The sequence below is a fragment of the Salvelinus alpinus genome, chromosome 3, assembly GCF_045679555.1.
Source record: "Salvelinus alpinus chromosome 3, SLU_Salpinus.1, whole genome shotgun sequence".
Lineage (NCBI taxonomy): Eukaryota > Metazoa > Chordata > Actinopteri > Salmoniformes > Salmonidae > Salvelinus > Salvelinus alpinus.
Window position 1 is genome coordinate 8,116,948 of NC_092088.1, and position 18,560 is coordinate 8,135,507.

General features: G+C 47.9%; 1 protein-coding gene across 1 annotated transcript in view; it reads left to right on the forward strand.

The window, feature by feature from the left end:
- The window catches only part of LOC139569964 (netrin receptor UNC5B-b-like), a 156,912-nt gene extending 138,966 nt beyond the window's left edge, over window positions 1-17,946 (forward strand). Inside the window, exons 13-19 of the mRNA XM_071391368.1 lie at window positions 205-292; window positions 2,442-2,616; window positions 6,621-6,860; window positions 8,703-8,852; window positions 9,081-9,245; window positions 10,652-10,830; window positions 11,750-17,946. Of these exons, the coding sequence (XP_071247469.1) occupies window positions 205-292; window positions 2,442-2,616; window positions 6,621-6,860; window positions 8,703-8,852; window positions 9,081-9,245; window positions 10,652-10,830; window positions 11,750-11,915 (1,163 nt within the window). The 3' untranslated portion in view covers window positions 11,916-17,946. The remainder of the gene's footprint in view (window positions 1-204; window positions 293-2,441; window positions 2,617-6,620; window positions 6,861-8,702; window positions 8,853-9,080; window positions 9,246-10,651; window positions 10,831-11,749) is intronic.
- The last annotated feature ends 614 nt before the right edge of the window (window positions 17,947-18,560 follow it).

Here is an 18,560-nt window from a genome sequence, read left to right on the forward strand (position 1 = left end):
CTCTCTCCTCTCCTCTCCTCCCCTCTCTCCTCTCTCTCTCTCTCTCTCCTCTCCCCTCTCTCTCCTCCCCTCTCCTCTCTCTCTCTCTCCTCTCTTCTCTCTCTCCTCTCCCCCCTCTCTCCTCTCTCTCTCCTCTCACCCCTCTCACCTCTCTCTCATCTATCTCTCTCTCTCTCCTCTCTCCTCTCCCTCCTCTCTCTCCAGGTGTGAGTCTGTTGGTTCCATCAGGTACTATTCCTCAGGGGAAGTTCTATGAGATCTACCTCACCATCAACAAGTGGGAGAAAACCACGTAAGTAAACTCATCCAAGGTAACCTACACACACACCTACACACACACACACACACACACACCTACACACCCACACACACCCACACACCTACACACCTACACACCTACACACACACACACACACACACACACACACAGTTTTTCCCCTAGGTCACGAAAGTCAGAAAAGCAATAAAATTAATCGCTTACCTTTGATCATCTTCGGATGTTTCCACTCACGAGACTCCCAGTTACACAACAAATGTTATTTTTGTTCGATAAATATTACTTTTGTCACAAAAAAACGCCATTTGGGTTGCGCATTATGTTGAGAAAACCAAAGCCAAATTCCAAAAAGTATCCGTAATGGTCGTAGAAACATGTCAAATGTTTTTAATAATCAATCCTCAGGTTGTTTTTAACAAACATAATCGATAATATTTCAAACGGACCATAACCTATTCTTTAAGAGAGAAACGGAAAATGGGGAGCTCCTCGCGCACAGGAAATATTCAGAGGACACCGGACTACTTTTGAAAAATGTCGCTCATTTTTCAAAATAAAAGCCTGAAACTATGTCTAAAGCCTGGTCACAGCCTGAGAAAGCCATTGGAAAAGGAATCTGGTTGATACCCCTTTAAATGGAGGTTAGACGGGCCAGGGAACACCGATTTTTAAATATCACTTCCGGGTTACATTTTCTCAGGTTTTCGCTTGCAGAATAAGTATTGTTATACTCACAGACAATAAATTTTGACAGTTTTGGAAACTTTGGAATGTTTTCTATCCTAATCTGTAAATTATATGCATATTCTACGATCTGGGCCAGAGAAAATGTCCGTTTACGTTGGGCACGTTGACCCCTAGCGCTAAGAAGTTAAAGTATTACTTACGTCATTTTTGGGGGGGTATCTGTACTTTACTTTACTATTTATATTTTTGACAACTTTTACTTTTTACTCCGTACATTTTCCCTGACAACCAAAAAGTACTCGTTACATTTTGATAGGAAAATGGTCAAATTCACACACTCATCAAGAAAACATCCTTGGTCATCCCTTCTGCCTCTGATCTGGCCGACTCAAGTATGACGTTTGAGTCGTTTTTTCCCACCACTGATTTTCAGTTCATAAGTTCTCTGTGACATGTTCACTCTAAAGTACTGTTGATCAGCTTTGACCCTGTCCCGTTAGGCTAGGCTATGCTAGTCAGCTTTTTTGATGAGGAGGATCCCGGGTCCGGGAGAGAGAAGCGGTAGAGGTTTAAGTGACATTATGCATGCAGTCTCACTACGATCAGGCCATCTCAAATGTCGATATCCAATCTAGTTGCTGAAGCTTTTGTTGAAGTGGTATGGTAAAGTAAACAATCGTTTAAAAAGGACACTGGTATTCTAGTCTCTGTGGTTCTTCTAGGTTACTGTCGGAGGTCATGGATGAGACAGTGTTATTAACATGTTATTACTATGTGTTATTAACATGTTATTACTATGTGTTATTAACATGTTATTACTATGTGTTATTAACATGTTATTACTATGTGTTATTAACATGTTATTACTATGTGTTATTAACATGTTATTACTATGTGTTATTGCAGGTTGCCGTCGGAGGGCAGTCAGACAGTGTTATTACTAATATGTGTTATTAACATGTTATTACTATGTGTTATTAACATGTTATTACTATGTGTTATTGTAGGTTACCGTCAGAGGTCATGGATGAGACAGTGTTATTACTAATATGTGTTATTAACATGTTATTACTATGTGTTATTAACCAGGTTACCGTCGGAGGGCAGTCAGACAGTGTTATTACTAATATGTGTTATTAACATGTTATTACTATGTGTTATTAACCAGGTTACCGTCGGAGGGCAGTCAGACAGTGTTATTACTAATATGTGTTATTAACATGTTATTACTATGTGTTATTAACCAGGTTACCGTCGGAGGGCAGTCAGACAGTGTTATTACTATGTGTTATTAACATGTTATTACTATGTGTTATTAACCAGGTTACCGTCGAAGGGCAGTCAGACAGTGTTATTACTAATATGTGTTATTAACATGTTATTACTATGTGTTATTGCAGGTTGCCGTCGGAGGGCAGTCAGACAGTGTTATTACTAATATGTGTTATTAACATGTTATTACTATGTGTTATTGCAGGTTGCCGTCGGAGGGCAGTCAGACAGTGCTGAGCCCGGTGGTGAGCTGTGGTCCATCAGGCATGCTGCTGAGTCGACCTGTGGTCCTCACTCTGCCACACTGTGCCCAGCTAGATACCCCAACACCAGACTGGACCCTCACCCTCAAGACACAGACACACCAAGGGGCATGGGAGGTGAGACATGGGAAGGGAGAGAGAGAAGGAAGGGGCCAGGGGAGGAGGAGAGACAGAGAGAGGGAGGGAAGAAGAGAGAGGGAAGGAGGGGGGGAAGAAGACAGACAGAGATGGGTAGGAGAAGAAGCATGGGAGGTGAGGAGTAGGGGAGGGAGAGAGAGGGAGATACCTAGTCAGTTGTACAACTGAATGTATTCAACTGAAATGTGTCTTCCTCATTTAACCCAACCCCTCTGAATCAGAGAGGTGCGGGGAACAGTGGGTTAACTGCCTTGCTCAATGAGCAGAACGACAGATTCTTTTACCTTGTCAGCTCGGGGATTCAAACCAGCAACCATTTTGGTTACAGGCCCAACGCTCTAACCGCTAGGCTACCTGGCACCAAGTAGGAAACAGTTGAGAAAATGTGCTGTAGACTAGAGATGATGAAATAGGGTCGAAGGTCATAATCAGAAATAAGGTGTGAGATTTCAAATGAGAAGTTGGAACATGATCTGCTGCCTCTACTGGGCTGGATGACAGGTCATCTCTACTGTCTCTACTGGGCTGGATGACAGGTCATCTCTACTGTCTCTACTGGGCTGGATGACAGGTCATCTCTACTGTCTCTACTGGGCTGGATGACAGGTCATCTCTACTGTCTCTACCTGGCTGGATGACAGGTCATCTCTACTGTCTCTACCTGGCTGGATGACAGGTCATCTCTGCTGCCTCTACCGGGCTGGATGACAGGTCACCTCTACTGTCTCTACCTGGCTGGAGGACAGGTCACCTCTACTGTCTCTACTGGGCTGGATGACAGGTCACCTCTGCTGCCTCTACCGGGCTGGATGACAGGTCACCTCTGCTGTCTCTACCGGGCTGGATGACAGGTCACCTCTGCTGTCTCTACTGGGCTGGATGACAGGTCACCTCTGCTGTCTCTACCGGGCTGGATGACAGGTCACCTCTACTGTCTCTACTGGGCTGGATGACAGGTCATCTCTACTGTCTCTACCGGGCTGGATGACAGGTCACCTCTACTGTCTCTACCGGGCTGGATGACAGGTCACCTCTGCTGTCTCTACCTGGCTGGATGACAGGTCACCTCTACTGTCTCTACCGAGCTGGATGACAGGTCACCTCTGCTGTCTCTACCGTGCTGGATGACAGGTCACCTCTGCTGCCTCTACCTGGCTGGATGACAGGTCACCTCTACTGTCTCTACTGGGCTGGATGACAGGTCATCTCTGCTGTCTCTACTGGGCTGGATGACAGGTCACCTCTGCTGTCTCTACTGGGCTGGATGACAGGTCACCTCTGCTGTCTCTACCGGGCTGGATGACAGGTCACCTCTGCTGTCTCTACTGGGCTGGATGACAGGTCACCTCTGCTGTCTCTACTGGGCTGGATGACAGGTCATCTCTGCTGTCTCTACTGGGCTGGATGGCAGGTCACCTCTGCTGTCTCTACTGGGCTGGATGACAGGTCACCTCTGCTGTCTCTACTGGGCTGGATGACAGGTCACCTCTGCTGTCTCTACCGGGCTGGATGACAGGTCACCTCTGCTGTCTCTACTGGGCTGGATGACAGGTCACCTCTGCTGTCTCTACTGGGCTGGATGACAGGTCACCTCTGCTGTCTCTACTGGGCTGGATGACAGGTCATCTCCGCTGTCTCTACCGGGCTGGATGACAGGTCCCCTTGCTGTCTCTACTGGGCTGGATGACAGGTCACCTCTGCTTTCTCTACCAGGCTGGATGACAGGTCACCTCTGTTGTCTCTACCGGGCTGGATGACAGGTCATCTCCGCTGTCTCTACCGGGCTGGATGACAGGTTACCTCCGTTGTCTCTGCCGGGCTGGATGACAGGTCACCTCCGCTGTCTCTACCGGGCTGGATGACAGGTTACCTCCGCTGTCTCTACCGGGCTGGATGACAGGTCACCTCCGCTGTCTCTACCGGGCTGGATGACAGGTCACCTCCGTTGTCTCTACCTGGCTGGATGACAGGTCACCTTCGCTGTCTCTACCTGGCTGGATGACAGGTCACCTTCGCTGTCTCTACCTGTCTGGCTGACAGGTTCACTCCGCTGTCTCTACCTGGCTGGATGACAGGTCACATCCGCTGTCTCCACTGGGCTGGATGAGAGGTCACCTCCGCTGTCTCTACCGGGCTGGATGACAGGTCACCTCCGCTGTCTCTACCTGGCTGGATGACAGGTCACCTCTGCTGTCTCTACCGGGCTGGATGACAGGTCACCTCCGCTGTCTCTACCGGGCTGGATGACAGGTCACCTCCGTTGTCTCTACCTGGCTGGATGACAGGTCACCTTCGCTGTCTCTACCTGGCTGGATGACAGGTCACCTCCGCTGTCTCTACCTGGCTGGATGACAGGTCACCTTCGCTGTCTCTACCTGGCTGGATGACAGGTCACCTTCGCTGTCTCTACCTGTCTGGCTGACAGGTCACCTCCGCTGTCTCTACCTGGCTGGATGACAGGTCACATCCGCTGTCTCCACTGGGCTGGATGAGAGGTCACCTCCGCTGTCTCTACCGGGCTGGATGACAGGTCACCTCCGCTGTCTCTACCTGGCTGGATGACAGGTCACCTCTGCTGTCTCTACCGGGCTGGATGACAGGTCACCTCCGCTGTCTCTACCGGGCTGGATGACAGGTTTCCTCCGCTGTCTCTACCGGGCTGGATGACAGGTCACCTCCGCTGTCTCTACCGGGCTGGATGACAGGTCATCTCCGTTGTCTCTACCTGGCTGGATGACAGGTCACCTTCGCTGTCTCTACCTGGCTGGATGACAGGTCACATCCGCTGTCTCTACCTGGCTGGATGACAGGTCACATCCGCTGTCTCCACTGGGCTGGATGAGAGGTCACCTCCGCTGTCTCTACCGGGCTGGATGACAGGTCACCTCTGCTGTCTCTACCGGGCTGGATGACAGGTCACCTCCGCTGTCTCTACCTGGCTGGATGACAGGTCACCTCTGCTGTCTCTACCGGGCTGGATGACAGGTCACCTCTGCTGTCTCTACCGGGCTGGATGACAGGTCATCCCTCCTGTCTCTACTGGGCTGGATGACAGGTCACCTCTGCTGTCTCTACCGGGCTGGATGACAGGTCACCTCTGCTGTCTCTACTGGGCTGGATGACAGGTCACCTCTGCTTTCTCTACCAGGCTGGATGACAGGTCACCTCTGTTGTCTCTACCGGGCTGGATGACAGGTCATCTCCGCTGTCTCTACCGGGCTGGATGACAGGTCACCTCCGCTGTCTCTACCGGGCTGGATGACAGGTTTCCTCCGCTGTCTCTACCGGGCTGGATGACAGGTCACCTCCGCTGTCTCTACCGGGCTGGATGACAGGTCACCTCCGTTGTCTCTACCTGGCTGGATGACAGGTCACCTTCGCTGTCTCTACCTGGCTGGATGACAGGTCACATCCGCTGTCTCTACCTGGCTGGATGACAGGTCACATCCGCTGTCTCCACTGGGCTGGATGAGAGGTCACCTCCGCTGTCTCTACCGGGCTGGATGACAGGTCACCTCTGCTGTCTCTACCGGGCTGGATGACAGGTCACCTCCGCTGTCTCTACCTGGCTGGATGACAGGTCACCTCTGCTGTCTCTACCGGGCTGGATGACAGGTCACCTCTGCTGTCTCTACCGGGCTGGATGACAGGTCATCCCTCCTGTCTCTACTGGGCTGGATGACAGGTCACCTCTGCTGTCTCTACCGGGCTGGATGACAGGTCACCTCTGCTGTCTCTACCGGGCTGGATGACAGGTCACCTCTACTGTCTCTACTGGGCTGGATGGCAGGTCACTTCTGCTCTCTCTACCGGGCTGGAAGCATTTCTGTGTCCTATACTGTCCTAAAGCTGTACTCACTTTTATTGAATTATTCTTTACCTTGATGCCAGAATAGATAATGTAAATGTTTATGTCCAGAAGTCCAGTCCCCAGTCAGTTCTTTAACCCCTTCTACTCTGCACTACCTCTATCCTGCCACTAGGAGGTGCTGACGGTGGGAGAGGAGAGTCTATCGTCCCCCTGCTACCTCCAGCTAGAGGAGTCTAACTGCCACGTGGTGATGGAGCAGTTGGGGACCTACGGTCTTGTGGGCCAGTCCTGCCCTCCCCAGCCCGCTTGTAAGAGGCTACAGCTGGCCCTGTTCGCCCCCAGAGCCCCCTGTCTCTCCCTGGATTACATCCTGAGGATTTACTGCACACAAGACACACCACACGCCCTGAAGGTAGGGCTGTCCGTCTGGTTCTCTGGCTGGCTGTCTGGTTCTCTGGCTGTCTTGTCTGGTTCTCTGGCTGTCTGTTTCTATGTCTGTCTGGTTCTCTGGCTGTCTTGTCTGGTTCTCTGGCTGTCTGTTTCTATGTCTGTCTGGTTCTCTGGCTGTCTGTCTGGTTCTATATCTGTCTGGTTCTATGTATTTCTGTTTCTATATATGTCTGGTTCTCTGGCTGTCTGGTTCTTTGGCTGTCTGGTTCTATGTCTTTCTGTTTCTATATCTGTCTGGTTCTCTGTCTGTCTGGTTCTATGTCTGTCTGGTTCTATGTCTGTCTGATTATATGTCTGTCTGGTTCTCTGGCTGTCTGGTTCTATGTCTTTCTGTTTCTATATCTGGCTGGTTCTCCGGCAGTCTGGTTCTATGTCTGCCTGATTCTATGTCTCTCTGGTTCTATGTCTGTCTGGTTCTATGTCTCTCTGGTTCTATGTCTCTCTGGTTCTATGTCTGCCTGGTTCTATGTCTGTCTGGTTCTATGTCTCTCTGGTTCTATGTCTGCCTGGTTCTATGTCTGTCTGGTTCTATGTCTGTCTGGTTCTATGTCTTTCTGGTTCTATGTCTTTCTGGTTCTATGTCTTTCTGGTTCTATGTCTCTCTGGTTCTATGTCTCTCTGGTTCTATGTCTCACTGGTTCTATGTCTCTCTGGTTCTATGTCTGTCTGGTTCCATGTCTCTCTTGTTCTATGTCTGTCTGGTTCTATGTCTTTCTGGTTCTATGTCTTTCTGGTTCTATGTCTTTCTGGTTCTATGTCTTTCTGGTTCTATGTCTCCCTGGTTCTATGTCTGTCTGGTTCTATGTCTCTCTGGTTCTATGTCTCTCTGGTTCTATGTCTGCCTGGTTCTATGTCTGTCTGGTTCTATGTCTTTCTGGTTCTATGTCTCTCTGGTTCTATGTCTGTCTGGTTCTATGTCTGTCTGGTTCTATGTCTGTCTGGTTCTATGTCTTTCTGGTTCTATGTCGTTCTGGTTCTATGTCTGCCTGGTTCTATGTCTGTCTGGTTCTATGTCTGCCTGGTTCTATGTCGTTCTGGTTCTATGTCTGCCTGGTTCTATGTCTGTCTGGTTCTATGTCTTTCTGGTTCTATGTCTCTCTGGTTCTATGTTTGTCTGGTTCTATGTCTCTCTGGTTCTATGTCTTTCTGGTTCTATGTCTTTCTGGTTCTATGTCTCTCTGGTTCTATGTCTGTCTGGTTCTATGTCTCTCTGGTTCTATGTCTCTCTGGTTCTATGTCTGCCTGGTTCTATGTCTGTCTGGTTCTATGTCTTTCTGGTTCTATGTCTCTCTGGTTCTATGTCTCTCTGGTTCTATGTCTGTCTGGTTCTATGTCTGTCTGGTTCTATGTCTTTCTGGTTCTATGTCGTTCTGGTTCTATGTCTGTCTGGTTCTATGTCTTTCTGGTTCTATGTCGTTCTGGTTCTATGTCTGCCTGGTTCTATGTCTGTCTGGTTCTATGTCTTTCTGGTTCTATGTCTTTCTGGTTCTATGTCTTTCTGGTTCTAGGCCTATCTATATGTCTTTCCTGCCTGTGTCTTCACCCCCTTTTCTCTCTGTGTGTCTCTCTCTCTACCTTTCTCCTACCTCTCCCTCTCTGTCTCTGTCTTCATCTTTCTCTCTGTCTCTCTCTCTCTCTCTCTCTCTACCTCTCTCTGCCTCTCCCTCTCTGTCTCGCTCTCCCTCTGTCTCTCTCTCTCTACCTCTCTCTGCCTCTCCCTCTCTACCTCTCTCTCTCTACCTCTCTCTCTCTCTACCTCTCTCCCTGCCTCTCCCTCTCTGTCTCTGTCTATCTCTCTTTGTAGGAGGTGTTGGAGTTGGAGAGGAGTCTAGGGGGGGTGTTGCTGGAGGACCCTAAACCCCTGCTGTTTAAAGATAGCTACCACAACTTGCGTCTGTCCATCCATGACATCCCTCACTCGCAATGGAGAAGCAAACTACTGGCCAAGTACCAGGTCAGACACACACACACACGCTCTCTCTCACACACACACACACACACACACACACACTAATGTAATATAATGTCTTCCTCAAGAGATTTCGTAGTGATAGTCAGAGACTCCACATTAATGCTCATGATTTTGGAATGAGATGTTCGACGAGCAGGTGTCCACATCCTGTTGGGTCATTGAGTCTAGAGAATATGTCTATTTAGCCAATCAATACATGTCTTCCCCCAGGAGATTCCATTCTACCATATCTGGAGTGGTGGTCAGAGACCCCTCCACTGTACCTTCAGCCTAGAGAGAGGCAGCCTGGCCGTGACTCAGCTCACCTGTAAGATCTGTGTCAGACAGGTGGAAGGAGAGGGACAGATCTTCCAACTGCACACTGATATACAGGAGGTAACAGGGGGAAGGGTTTCACTGTAACACACAGACAGGTGGAAGGAGAGGGACAGATCTTCCAGCTGCACACTGACATACAGGAGGTAACAGGGGGAAGGGTTTCACTGTAACACACAGACATACAGGAGGTAACAGGGGGAAGGGTTTCACTGTAACACACAGACATACAGGAGGTAACAGGGGGAAGGGTTTCACTGTAACACACAGACAGGTGGAAGGAGAGGGACAGATCTTCCAACTGCACACTGATATACAGGAGGTAACAGGGGGAAGGGTTTCACTGTAACACACAGACATACAGGAGGTAACAGGGGGAAGGGTTTCACTGTAACACACAGACATACAGGAGGTAACAGGGGGAAGGGTTTCACTGTGACACACAGACATACAGGAGGTAACAGGGGGAAGGGTTTCACTGTAACACACAGACATACAGGAGGTAACAGGGGGAAGGGTTTCACTGTAACACACAGACATACAGGAGGTAACAGGGGGAAGGGTTTCACTGTAACACACAGACATACAGGAGGTAACAGGGGGAAGGGTTTCACTGTAACACACAGACATACAGGAGGTAACAGGGGGAAGGGTTTCACTGTAACACACAGACAGGTGGAAGGAGAGGGACAGATCTTCCAGCTACACACAGACATACAGGAGGTAACAGGGGGAAGGGTTTCACTGTAACACACAGACATACAGGAGGTAACAGGGGGAAGGGTTTCACTGTAACACACAGTCATACAGGAGGTAACAGGGGGAAGGGTTTCACTGTAACACACAGTCATACAGGAGGTAACAGGGGGAAGGGTTTCACTGTAACACACAGTCATACAGGAGGTAACAGGGGGAAGGGTTTCACTGTAACACACAGTCATACAGGAGGTAACAGGGGGAAGGGTTTCACTGTAACACACAGACATACAGGAGGTTACAGGGGGAAGGGTTTCACTGTAACACACAGACAGGTGGAAGGAGAGGGACAGATCTTCCAGCTGCACACTGACATACAGGAGGTAACAGGGGGAAGGGTTTCACTGTAACACACAGACATACAGGAAGTACATGTTACAATCAGACAGCACATTTCACACTTGTCATTCTAAAGTGGGAGAACACCAACCCTTTCCCAGGGCTTAGCCGGCCCTGGGGACGTTTTGGAGATAGCCAATGACTGTGTTCCGTTATGTCATTTAATTTTGAATTTTCTACTCCAGAAAAGTGGCAGTTGGTTTCAGTTAGCAGAAGCTTGTGTGAAGAGAAGCGAAGCTAGCCTCGGGCTAGTATTAACCCAGGGTTAACGATAGCCCTGGGCTAAGTACATGTCAAAGCTCTTGAGTCAGCTTTGTCCTGGATCCTAACTGCTATCTCTCTCCATCCACCCATCCTCTCTCTACCTCCAGAGCCTCCCGCCCTGCTTCCCCCTCCCCTCCGTGGGTACCTGCCTGCCCTCCTCCCAGGCGGGACCCTATGCCTTCAGCCTGCCCACCTCCATACGACAGAAGATCTGTGCCAGTCTGGACGCCCCCAGCGCCCGCGGCTGTGACTGGAGACTACTGGCACACAGCCTGGGCTTCGACAGGTGACAGCGAGAGATAAAGAGGGGAGGGAGTGAGAGATAGAGGGGGGAGAGAGAGAGGGGAGGGAGAGCGAGAGACAGAGGGGGAGAGTGTGAGATAGAGATAGAGGGGGGAGATAGTGAGAGATAAAGGGGGGAGAGCGAGAGAGAGGGGGGGGAGAGTGAGAGATAGAGGGGGGAGAGAGAGAGGGGAGGGAGAGCGAGAGATAGGGGGGAGCGAGAGATAGGGGGGAGGAAAGAGCGAGAGACAGAGTGGGGAGAGAGCGAGAGATAGAGGGGGGAGAGAGTGGGAGATAGAGATAGATGCGAGAGATAGAGGGGGAGTGAGTGGGAGATAGAGGGGAGAGAGAGTGGGAGATAGAGATAGAGGGGAGAGAGAGAGTGGGAGATAGAGGGGAGAGAGAGTGGGAGATAGAGATAGAGGGGAGAGAGAGAGTGGGAGATAGAGGGGAGAGAGAGTGGGAGATAGAGATAGAGGGAGTGTGCTCGTGCAGGCTGTGTTTATAATTACATTCTATCTGCATGTTAATTAAGGAGAGAATAATTATGACCTTTGTTATTCTGTCCACATGTGCTGTCGTTAACGTCTCTCCCTCCTCCCCCCCCCCCCTCCCCCCCCTCCCCCTCCCTCTCTCTCTCTCCCTCCTCTCTCCCTCCCCCTCCCTCTCTCTCTCTCTCCCTCCTCTCTCCCTCCCCCCTCCCTCTCTCTCTCTCTCTCCCTCCTCTCTCCCTCCCCCCTCCCTCTCTCTCTCCCTCCTCTCTCCCTCCCCCATCTCTCCCTCCCCCCTCCCTCCCTCCCTCCCTCCTCTCTCCCTCCCTCTCTCCCTCCCCCCTCCCTCTCTCTCTCTCTCTCCTCCCTCCCTCCCTCCCTCCCTCCCTCTCTCCCTCTCTCCCTCCCTCCCTCCCTCCCTCCCTCCCTCAGGTATCTCAACTACTTTGCAACAAAGCCCAGCCCCACAGGTGTTCTGTTGGACCTATGGGAGGCCAGTCACCAAGGCGATGCGGACCTGGTGTCCCTAGCGACCGCTCTCGAGGAGATGGGCAAAAGTGAGGTCCTGGTTGTCATGGCGACAGACGGCGATTGCTGATTGGTCAAAGAAAAAGGAGACAGAGGGGGAAAAAAGTAGTGGGGGGGGGGGGGATCTTGTCATCGTTAAGAAATAAATTGAAATACACCAATACTTGCCTATGGACACGGAAACATACCCAGTCCTTCTGCACTACAGACTCCTATGGAAAAATGCCCAGTCCACACCTTCTGCATAGACTTAGCACTACAGACTATTAGCTTTCTCTTGCCTGTAATACCTCTGTCCCATGGCCCATCGCCTCTCAGTGCCCCCTTCATCAGCCTCTCTATGCCCAGCACACCCACCCCATCCTGGGCTAGCTCTGCTACCGGCTACCCAGGCTCACCTTGAGGCCTAACTCCCCCTCAGCAATGTTGCAGCTCTCCTGAAGGGGAACGATGTTGGTGTGAAATCCTCCCTATGTCACCTGTGTGGTTTGAACTGTGTTGTTTTAACAGAGCAGAAACAAAGCTGTTTAACTTGTACATAAAACACCCCTGAAGACCTTCAACAATGAAATGTCAAGCACTCATACAATCACAGTGCACACACACACACACACACACACACACACACACACACACACACACGAACACACACAAACACACACACACAAACACACATACACGAACACACACACACGAACACACACACACACAAACACACACACACGAACACACAGTGAGCCGGCAGAAAGTGGAGATCTATCTGTCTAAAACCCAACAGTTACAGACACAGTTACAGACACAGTTACAGACACAGTTACAGACACAGTCACAGACACAGTTATGGACACAGTGACATACACAGTTACAGACACAGTCACAGACACAGTGACAGACACAGTCACAGACACAGTTATGGACACAGTTACAGACACGGTGACAGACACAGTTACAGACACAGTCACAGACACAGTCACAGACACAGTTATGGACACAGTTACAGACACGGTGACAGACACAGTCACAGACACAGTGCCAGACACAGTCACAGACACAGTTATGGACACAGTTACAGACACAGTGACAGACACAGTCACAGACACAGTCACAGACACAGTTACAGACACGGTGACAGACACAGTTACAGACACAGTCACAGACACAGTGACAGACACAGTTACAGACACAGTCACAGACACAGTGACAGACACAGTTACAGACACAGACACAGACACAGTTACAGTCACAGACACCATTACAGACTCAGTCACAGACACAGTTAAAGACACAGTTACAGACACAGACACAGTTACAGACACAGACACAGTCACAGACACAGTTACAGACACAGACACAGTCACAGACACAGTTACAGACACAGACACAGTTACAGTCACAGACACCATTACAGACTCAGTCACAGACACAGTTAAAGACACAGTTACAGACACAGACACAGACACAGACACAGTTACAGACACAGACACAGACCTAGACACGGACACAGACACAGTCACAGACACAGTTACAGACACAGTCACAGACACAGTCACAGACACAGAGAGCCGCTGGATGCGGACACAGACACACTTCCATATCCCTTTACACTGACGCGGTTTTCACTGACAAGACAACAATCAATCATATCAGGAATAATTCCCCTCTAATCTCACATTGATTTCAGTTTTTATATTTTCCTTTAATTTTGGGGGGGGGGGAGTTGAAAGGGGGTAAATATGGTCTGTATTGAGGTTTCTACAGTAGCAGAGGGTTTGTGGGTCTGGGGATGGACGGGATGGATGACTGACTATCTGATCAGTAGGTCTCGGTGGGATAAAGCTTCATTATAATACTGTACAGAGGCTTGTACATGCTTATAGGTGGGGTGACGGCCCAGACCGATTGATTCTTGATGCCACCAAACGCCTCAAAGCCTTTTGCGTCCCAAATGGCACCCTATTCCCGATATAGTGCACTAGTTTTTGACTAGGGCCCGTAGGACTCTGGTCTAAAGCAGTGCACTACATAGTAAATAGGGTTCCATTTCACCTTCACAGAGGTTCTCTCCTCCTTCTCTCATCTCCTCTCTCCCTTCGTCCTTCTATCTTTCTGCTGCCGTCTGTCGTTTTTTAACCCGTTGAGTATATAAACAGCTGGAGAGGTTTCTGGTCAACTCTGGTTCTGGTCAACCCTGTTTCTGGTCAACCCTGGTTCTGGTCAACCCTGTTTCTGGTCAACCCTGTTTCTGGTCAACTCTGGTTCTGGTCAACTCTGTTTCTGGTCAACTCTGTTTCTGGTCAACTCTGTTTCTGGTCAACCCTGTTTCTGGTCAACTCTGTTTCTGGTCAACTCTTTTTCTGGTCAACTCTGTTTATGGTCAACCCTGTTTCTGGTCAACTCTGTGTCTGGTCAACTCTGTTTCTGGTCAACTCTGTTTCTGGTCAACCCTGTTTCTGGTCAACTCTGTTTCTGGTCAACTCTGTTTCTGGTCAACTCTGTTTCTGGTCAACTCTGTTTGTGGTCAACTCTGTTTCTGGTCAACTCTGTTTCTGGTCAACTCTGTTTCTGGTCAACTCTGTTTCTGGTCAACTCTGTTTGTGGTCAACTCTGTTTCTGGTCAACTCTGTTTCTGGTCAACCCTGTTTCTGGTCAACTCTGTTTCTGGTCAACTCTGTTTCTGGTCAACTCTGTTTCTGGTCAACTCTGTCTCTGGTCAACCCTGTTTCTGGTCAACCCTGTTTCTGGTCAACCCTGGTTCTGGTCAACCCTGTTTCTGGTCAACTCTGTTGTTTCTGGTCAACCCTGTTTCTGGTCAACCCTGTTTCTGGTCAACCCTGGTTCTGGTCAACCCTGTTTCTGGTCAACCCTGTTTCTGGTCAACCCTGGTTCTGGTCAACCCTGTTTCTGGTCAACCCTGTTTCTGGTCAACTCTGTTTCTGCTCAACTCTGTTTCTGTTTTTTTCCAGTAGGAAACGCTTTTTATCTTTCTTATTAAGTTATTATCCATATTTGTGGATTGTTCTTTTTTTAAATTTTCTTCTTTTTTTTTTTCTTTTTCTCTCGTTTGTTTATGTCATTACCGTTATGTGATGTAATCGCTGTTATGTGATGTCATCGCTGTTGTATGATGTCATCGCTGTTATATGATGTCATCGCTGTTGAATGACGTCATCACTTATGTGAGGTCATCGCTGTTACGTGGTCATGACGACTCTCGGTTGTGTTTTATGACGGCCACTGAGCTCATGCGTTTTGATTGGTTGTTTATACCACAGCGGAGAAAGACTACTACAGTGATATTGGCTATCGCGTTGTCTTTGAGTTGATTCTAGAAGAAGGCCTCGTTGGAGAGTTACAGAACACAAGGGGACAAAAGGGAGACAAGATCAAATTGTTGATAACAAAACAAAATGTTTGCTTATATGATTTGTAATTTTCCAATATTGTGTACATATACTCTTGTCAAAGTAGTCAACTGTATTCAGTAAAACAAAATGAGTTCTGGTGAAAATCTGATTTACTGTGTTGACATTCTGCGTTGTTGTGATTGGGCAGATTTTTGTATATTTGCAGGTTAATGGAGCCTTGTATTGAACAACTGGCAGCAATGGATCATAAACTTTACCTCAAGCTTTTTCCTCTTCAGTGTTTTATCCATCCCTTTACCTGTTTCTAGCTTTCCATCTGAGTCTCTCTTTCTTGTCTCTCTGTCTACCTCCTACTTCTGTTATTATCACGCTTGTTTCTGCCTGTTTTCAACCGTCTGCTTCCTGGTCAGGGTCTTCATGTTACTTTGTGCATCGTCAGAAAAAAAAATTGTTCCAATCGTTACTGTCTAAAACACAGCAGGTTGTCTGGATGCTGTCTTCGTTAACAATGTTGTCATTACTTTATACTTCTATTATGATTATTATCCATAGAAGCGAGAAGGGGGGGGGGGGGGGGAGTGTTAACCTCTTGAGTATTATATTCCAAATGGCACTCTATTCCCTATATCAGGTTATTGAACTCTGACCCCACGAGGGCCGGAGCCTGCTGGTTTTCGGTTCTACCTGATTATTAATTGAACACGCCTGGTGTCCCAGGTCTAAAAATCAGTCCCTGGCTGAATCTCAAACCGAACACTTGGGCCCCTAAGCCCTTTATCGAGGGGCCACTGTCTCTTGTGTTCGATAGTGAACAGTCAAGTCTCAAACGTTTTGGCCAAAATGAGCATGGAGATGATGCTGACTCAGGACAGAGCAAGCTGTTTTCTGCTTCATTCAAACTTGTTCATTGTGATAAAATTAACGTTACTACAGTAGCTAGCCGACTTATGGAAGGAGCATATCATTTAGTGTTGAACTAGCTGGCTTGTTAGCTGTCTTTGTCGTTTCATATGAAGTGACCTGATCCATACACGATCAAACTTCAGAAATACACTAAACCACAAAGACCTCCTCCAAATTAAACTTCAAAATGAAATACAGATTTCTTGATTTCTTGATTTTCATCAGACTCATATTTTTTTTGTTGTAGGGCAAAGTAGACTGTTGTTGCTAGGTAACACGCTAAGATTCACAGGAAGAAGTTGCTGTCATGGCCGCCGAGTCGTAGGATGCCCACTTGATAGAGGCCTCTGAAGGTCGATTGGCTCTTGAACACAGCTATCGGGTGCTCAAAGTGTTCGGTTGGAGATTCAGCCCCTGATTAGAGGGGAACAATGGGGAAAAAAAGGCACTGGAACTGGCTTCGAGGTCCAGAGTTGAATTTGAGGACCCTGTATAGTGCACTACTTTTGGGTCATAAGGACCCTGGTTGAAAGTAGTGCACTATATATAGGGAATAGAGTGCCATAGGGCCCTGGTCTAAAGTAGTGCACTATATAGAGAATAAGGTGCCATAGGGCCCTTGTCTAAAGTAGTGCACTATATATAAGGAATAGGGTGCCAGTCCTGGTCTAAAGTAGTGCACTATATAGGGAATAGGGTGCCATTTTGGAATTAACCCTGTTCTCTTAGACCGCAGAAACCAAAGCACAGGCAGTATATTCTATTGTCATCGCCCTTCTCCAACAGAAACGGGGAACAATCGGTTGAATCCGTCCGTCTGTGTGTTACTCATATCTCAACAGTTCTATGTGTCCTCTTTGTACGCAAGCAACGTGCTATTCAAGTACAAAAATCCCTGAAATAAATGTATTATTTTTTCCAGATCAGATCAGGGCATATAGAAACAGGGTTGAAGAGTTAAGTCGTCACTGAGGCGGTTTTGTAAATGACTTTTAAAAATGAAAAGCACATGTTGATCAGACGTGCTGACTGTGGAATACAGGGCTACGGCAAGCAACAAAGGACATAATCACTGCTCAGTGCTCAGTGAAGCACGATCTGGGGAAGAGTAAAAACAAGATGGTGACGAGGAGGAGGAGGACAATAATGATGAACCTTTTAGGATCCTGTCCAACAGAAAAAGACATCTGGAACAAAGACCGTGGAACCCTGAAATACTACTGAAGTACTACTGAAGTACTACTGAAGTACTACTGAAGTACTACTGAAATACTACTGAAGTACTACTGAAGTACTACTGAAGTACTACTGAAGTACTACTGAAGTACTACTGAAATACTACTGAAGTACTACTGAAGTACTACTGAAGTACTACTGAAGTACTACTGAAGTACTACTGAAATACTACTGAAGTACTACTGAAGTACTGTTCTCTCTCTCCTAAACCTTGAACTGTGTGATGAGGGGGATTATAGAGGCCGTTGTGAATCGTTCAGATGAGATGTTATGTTGTGTATCCACTGGATTCTGGTCCAATCTTTCGCCTGGAGTGGGAGACAGTTGACGCTCGATGGCGCCCCCCTAAGGGTGATACCTGTACCTGCGTCTGACTCCTCCACATTGCTGTCTGGTCAAAGAGAAACAAGAAATAAGCCTTTGATTGTGAACCGAACCCGTGTCGTTTGTAATGAGAAAAACAAAAAAAACTACAGAATTCAGAGATACATTTGTTTTCATTTAAATCTGTAAACTACCAATTGTAAATAAGCCTCTAGCCTTCTTAACTGTAACTAAATATAATTTTTATGCAATAAATTATATTTCCTAGTTTAACGAGAACCTCCTGTCGTTTTTTTGTTGTTGTGGAAGATTGGGAGATTTTAGTGAAGACTGCATTCACAGTAAAGGCTGCATAAAATTATGTGGATCTATTGAAGCAACATCTCAAGACATCAGTCAGGAAGTTGAAGCTTGGTCGCAAATGGGTCTTCCAAATGGACAATGACTCCAAGCATACTTCCAAAGTTGTGGCAAAATGGCTTAAGGACAACAAAGTCAAGGTATTGGAGTGGCCATCACAAAGCCCTGACCTCAATCCTAATGAAAATGTGTTGGCAGAACTGAAAAAGCGTGTGTGAGCAAGGAGGCCTACAAACCTGACTCAGATACACCATCTCTGTCAGGAGGAATGGGCCAAAATTCACCCAACTTATTATGGGAAGCTTGTGGAAGGCTACCCGAAACATTTGACCCAAGTTAAACAATTTAAAGGCAATGCTACCAAATACTAATTGAGTGTATGTAAACTTCTGACCCACTGGGAATGTGATGAAAGAAATAAAAGCTGAAATAAATCATTCTCTAATATTATTCTGACATTTCACATTCTTAAAATAAAGTGGTAATCCTAACTGACCTAAAACAGTGAATTATTCCTTGGATTAAAT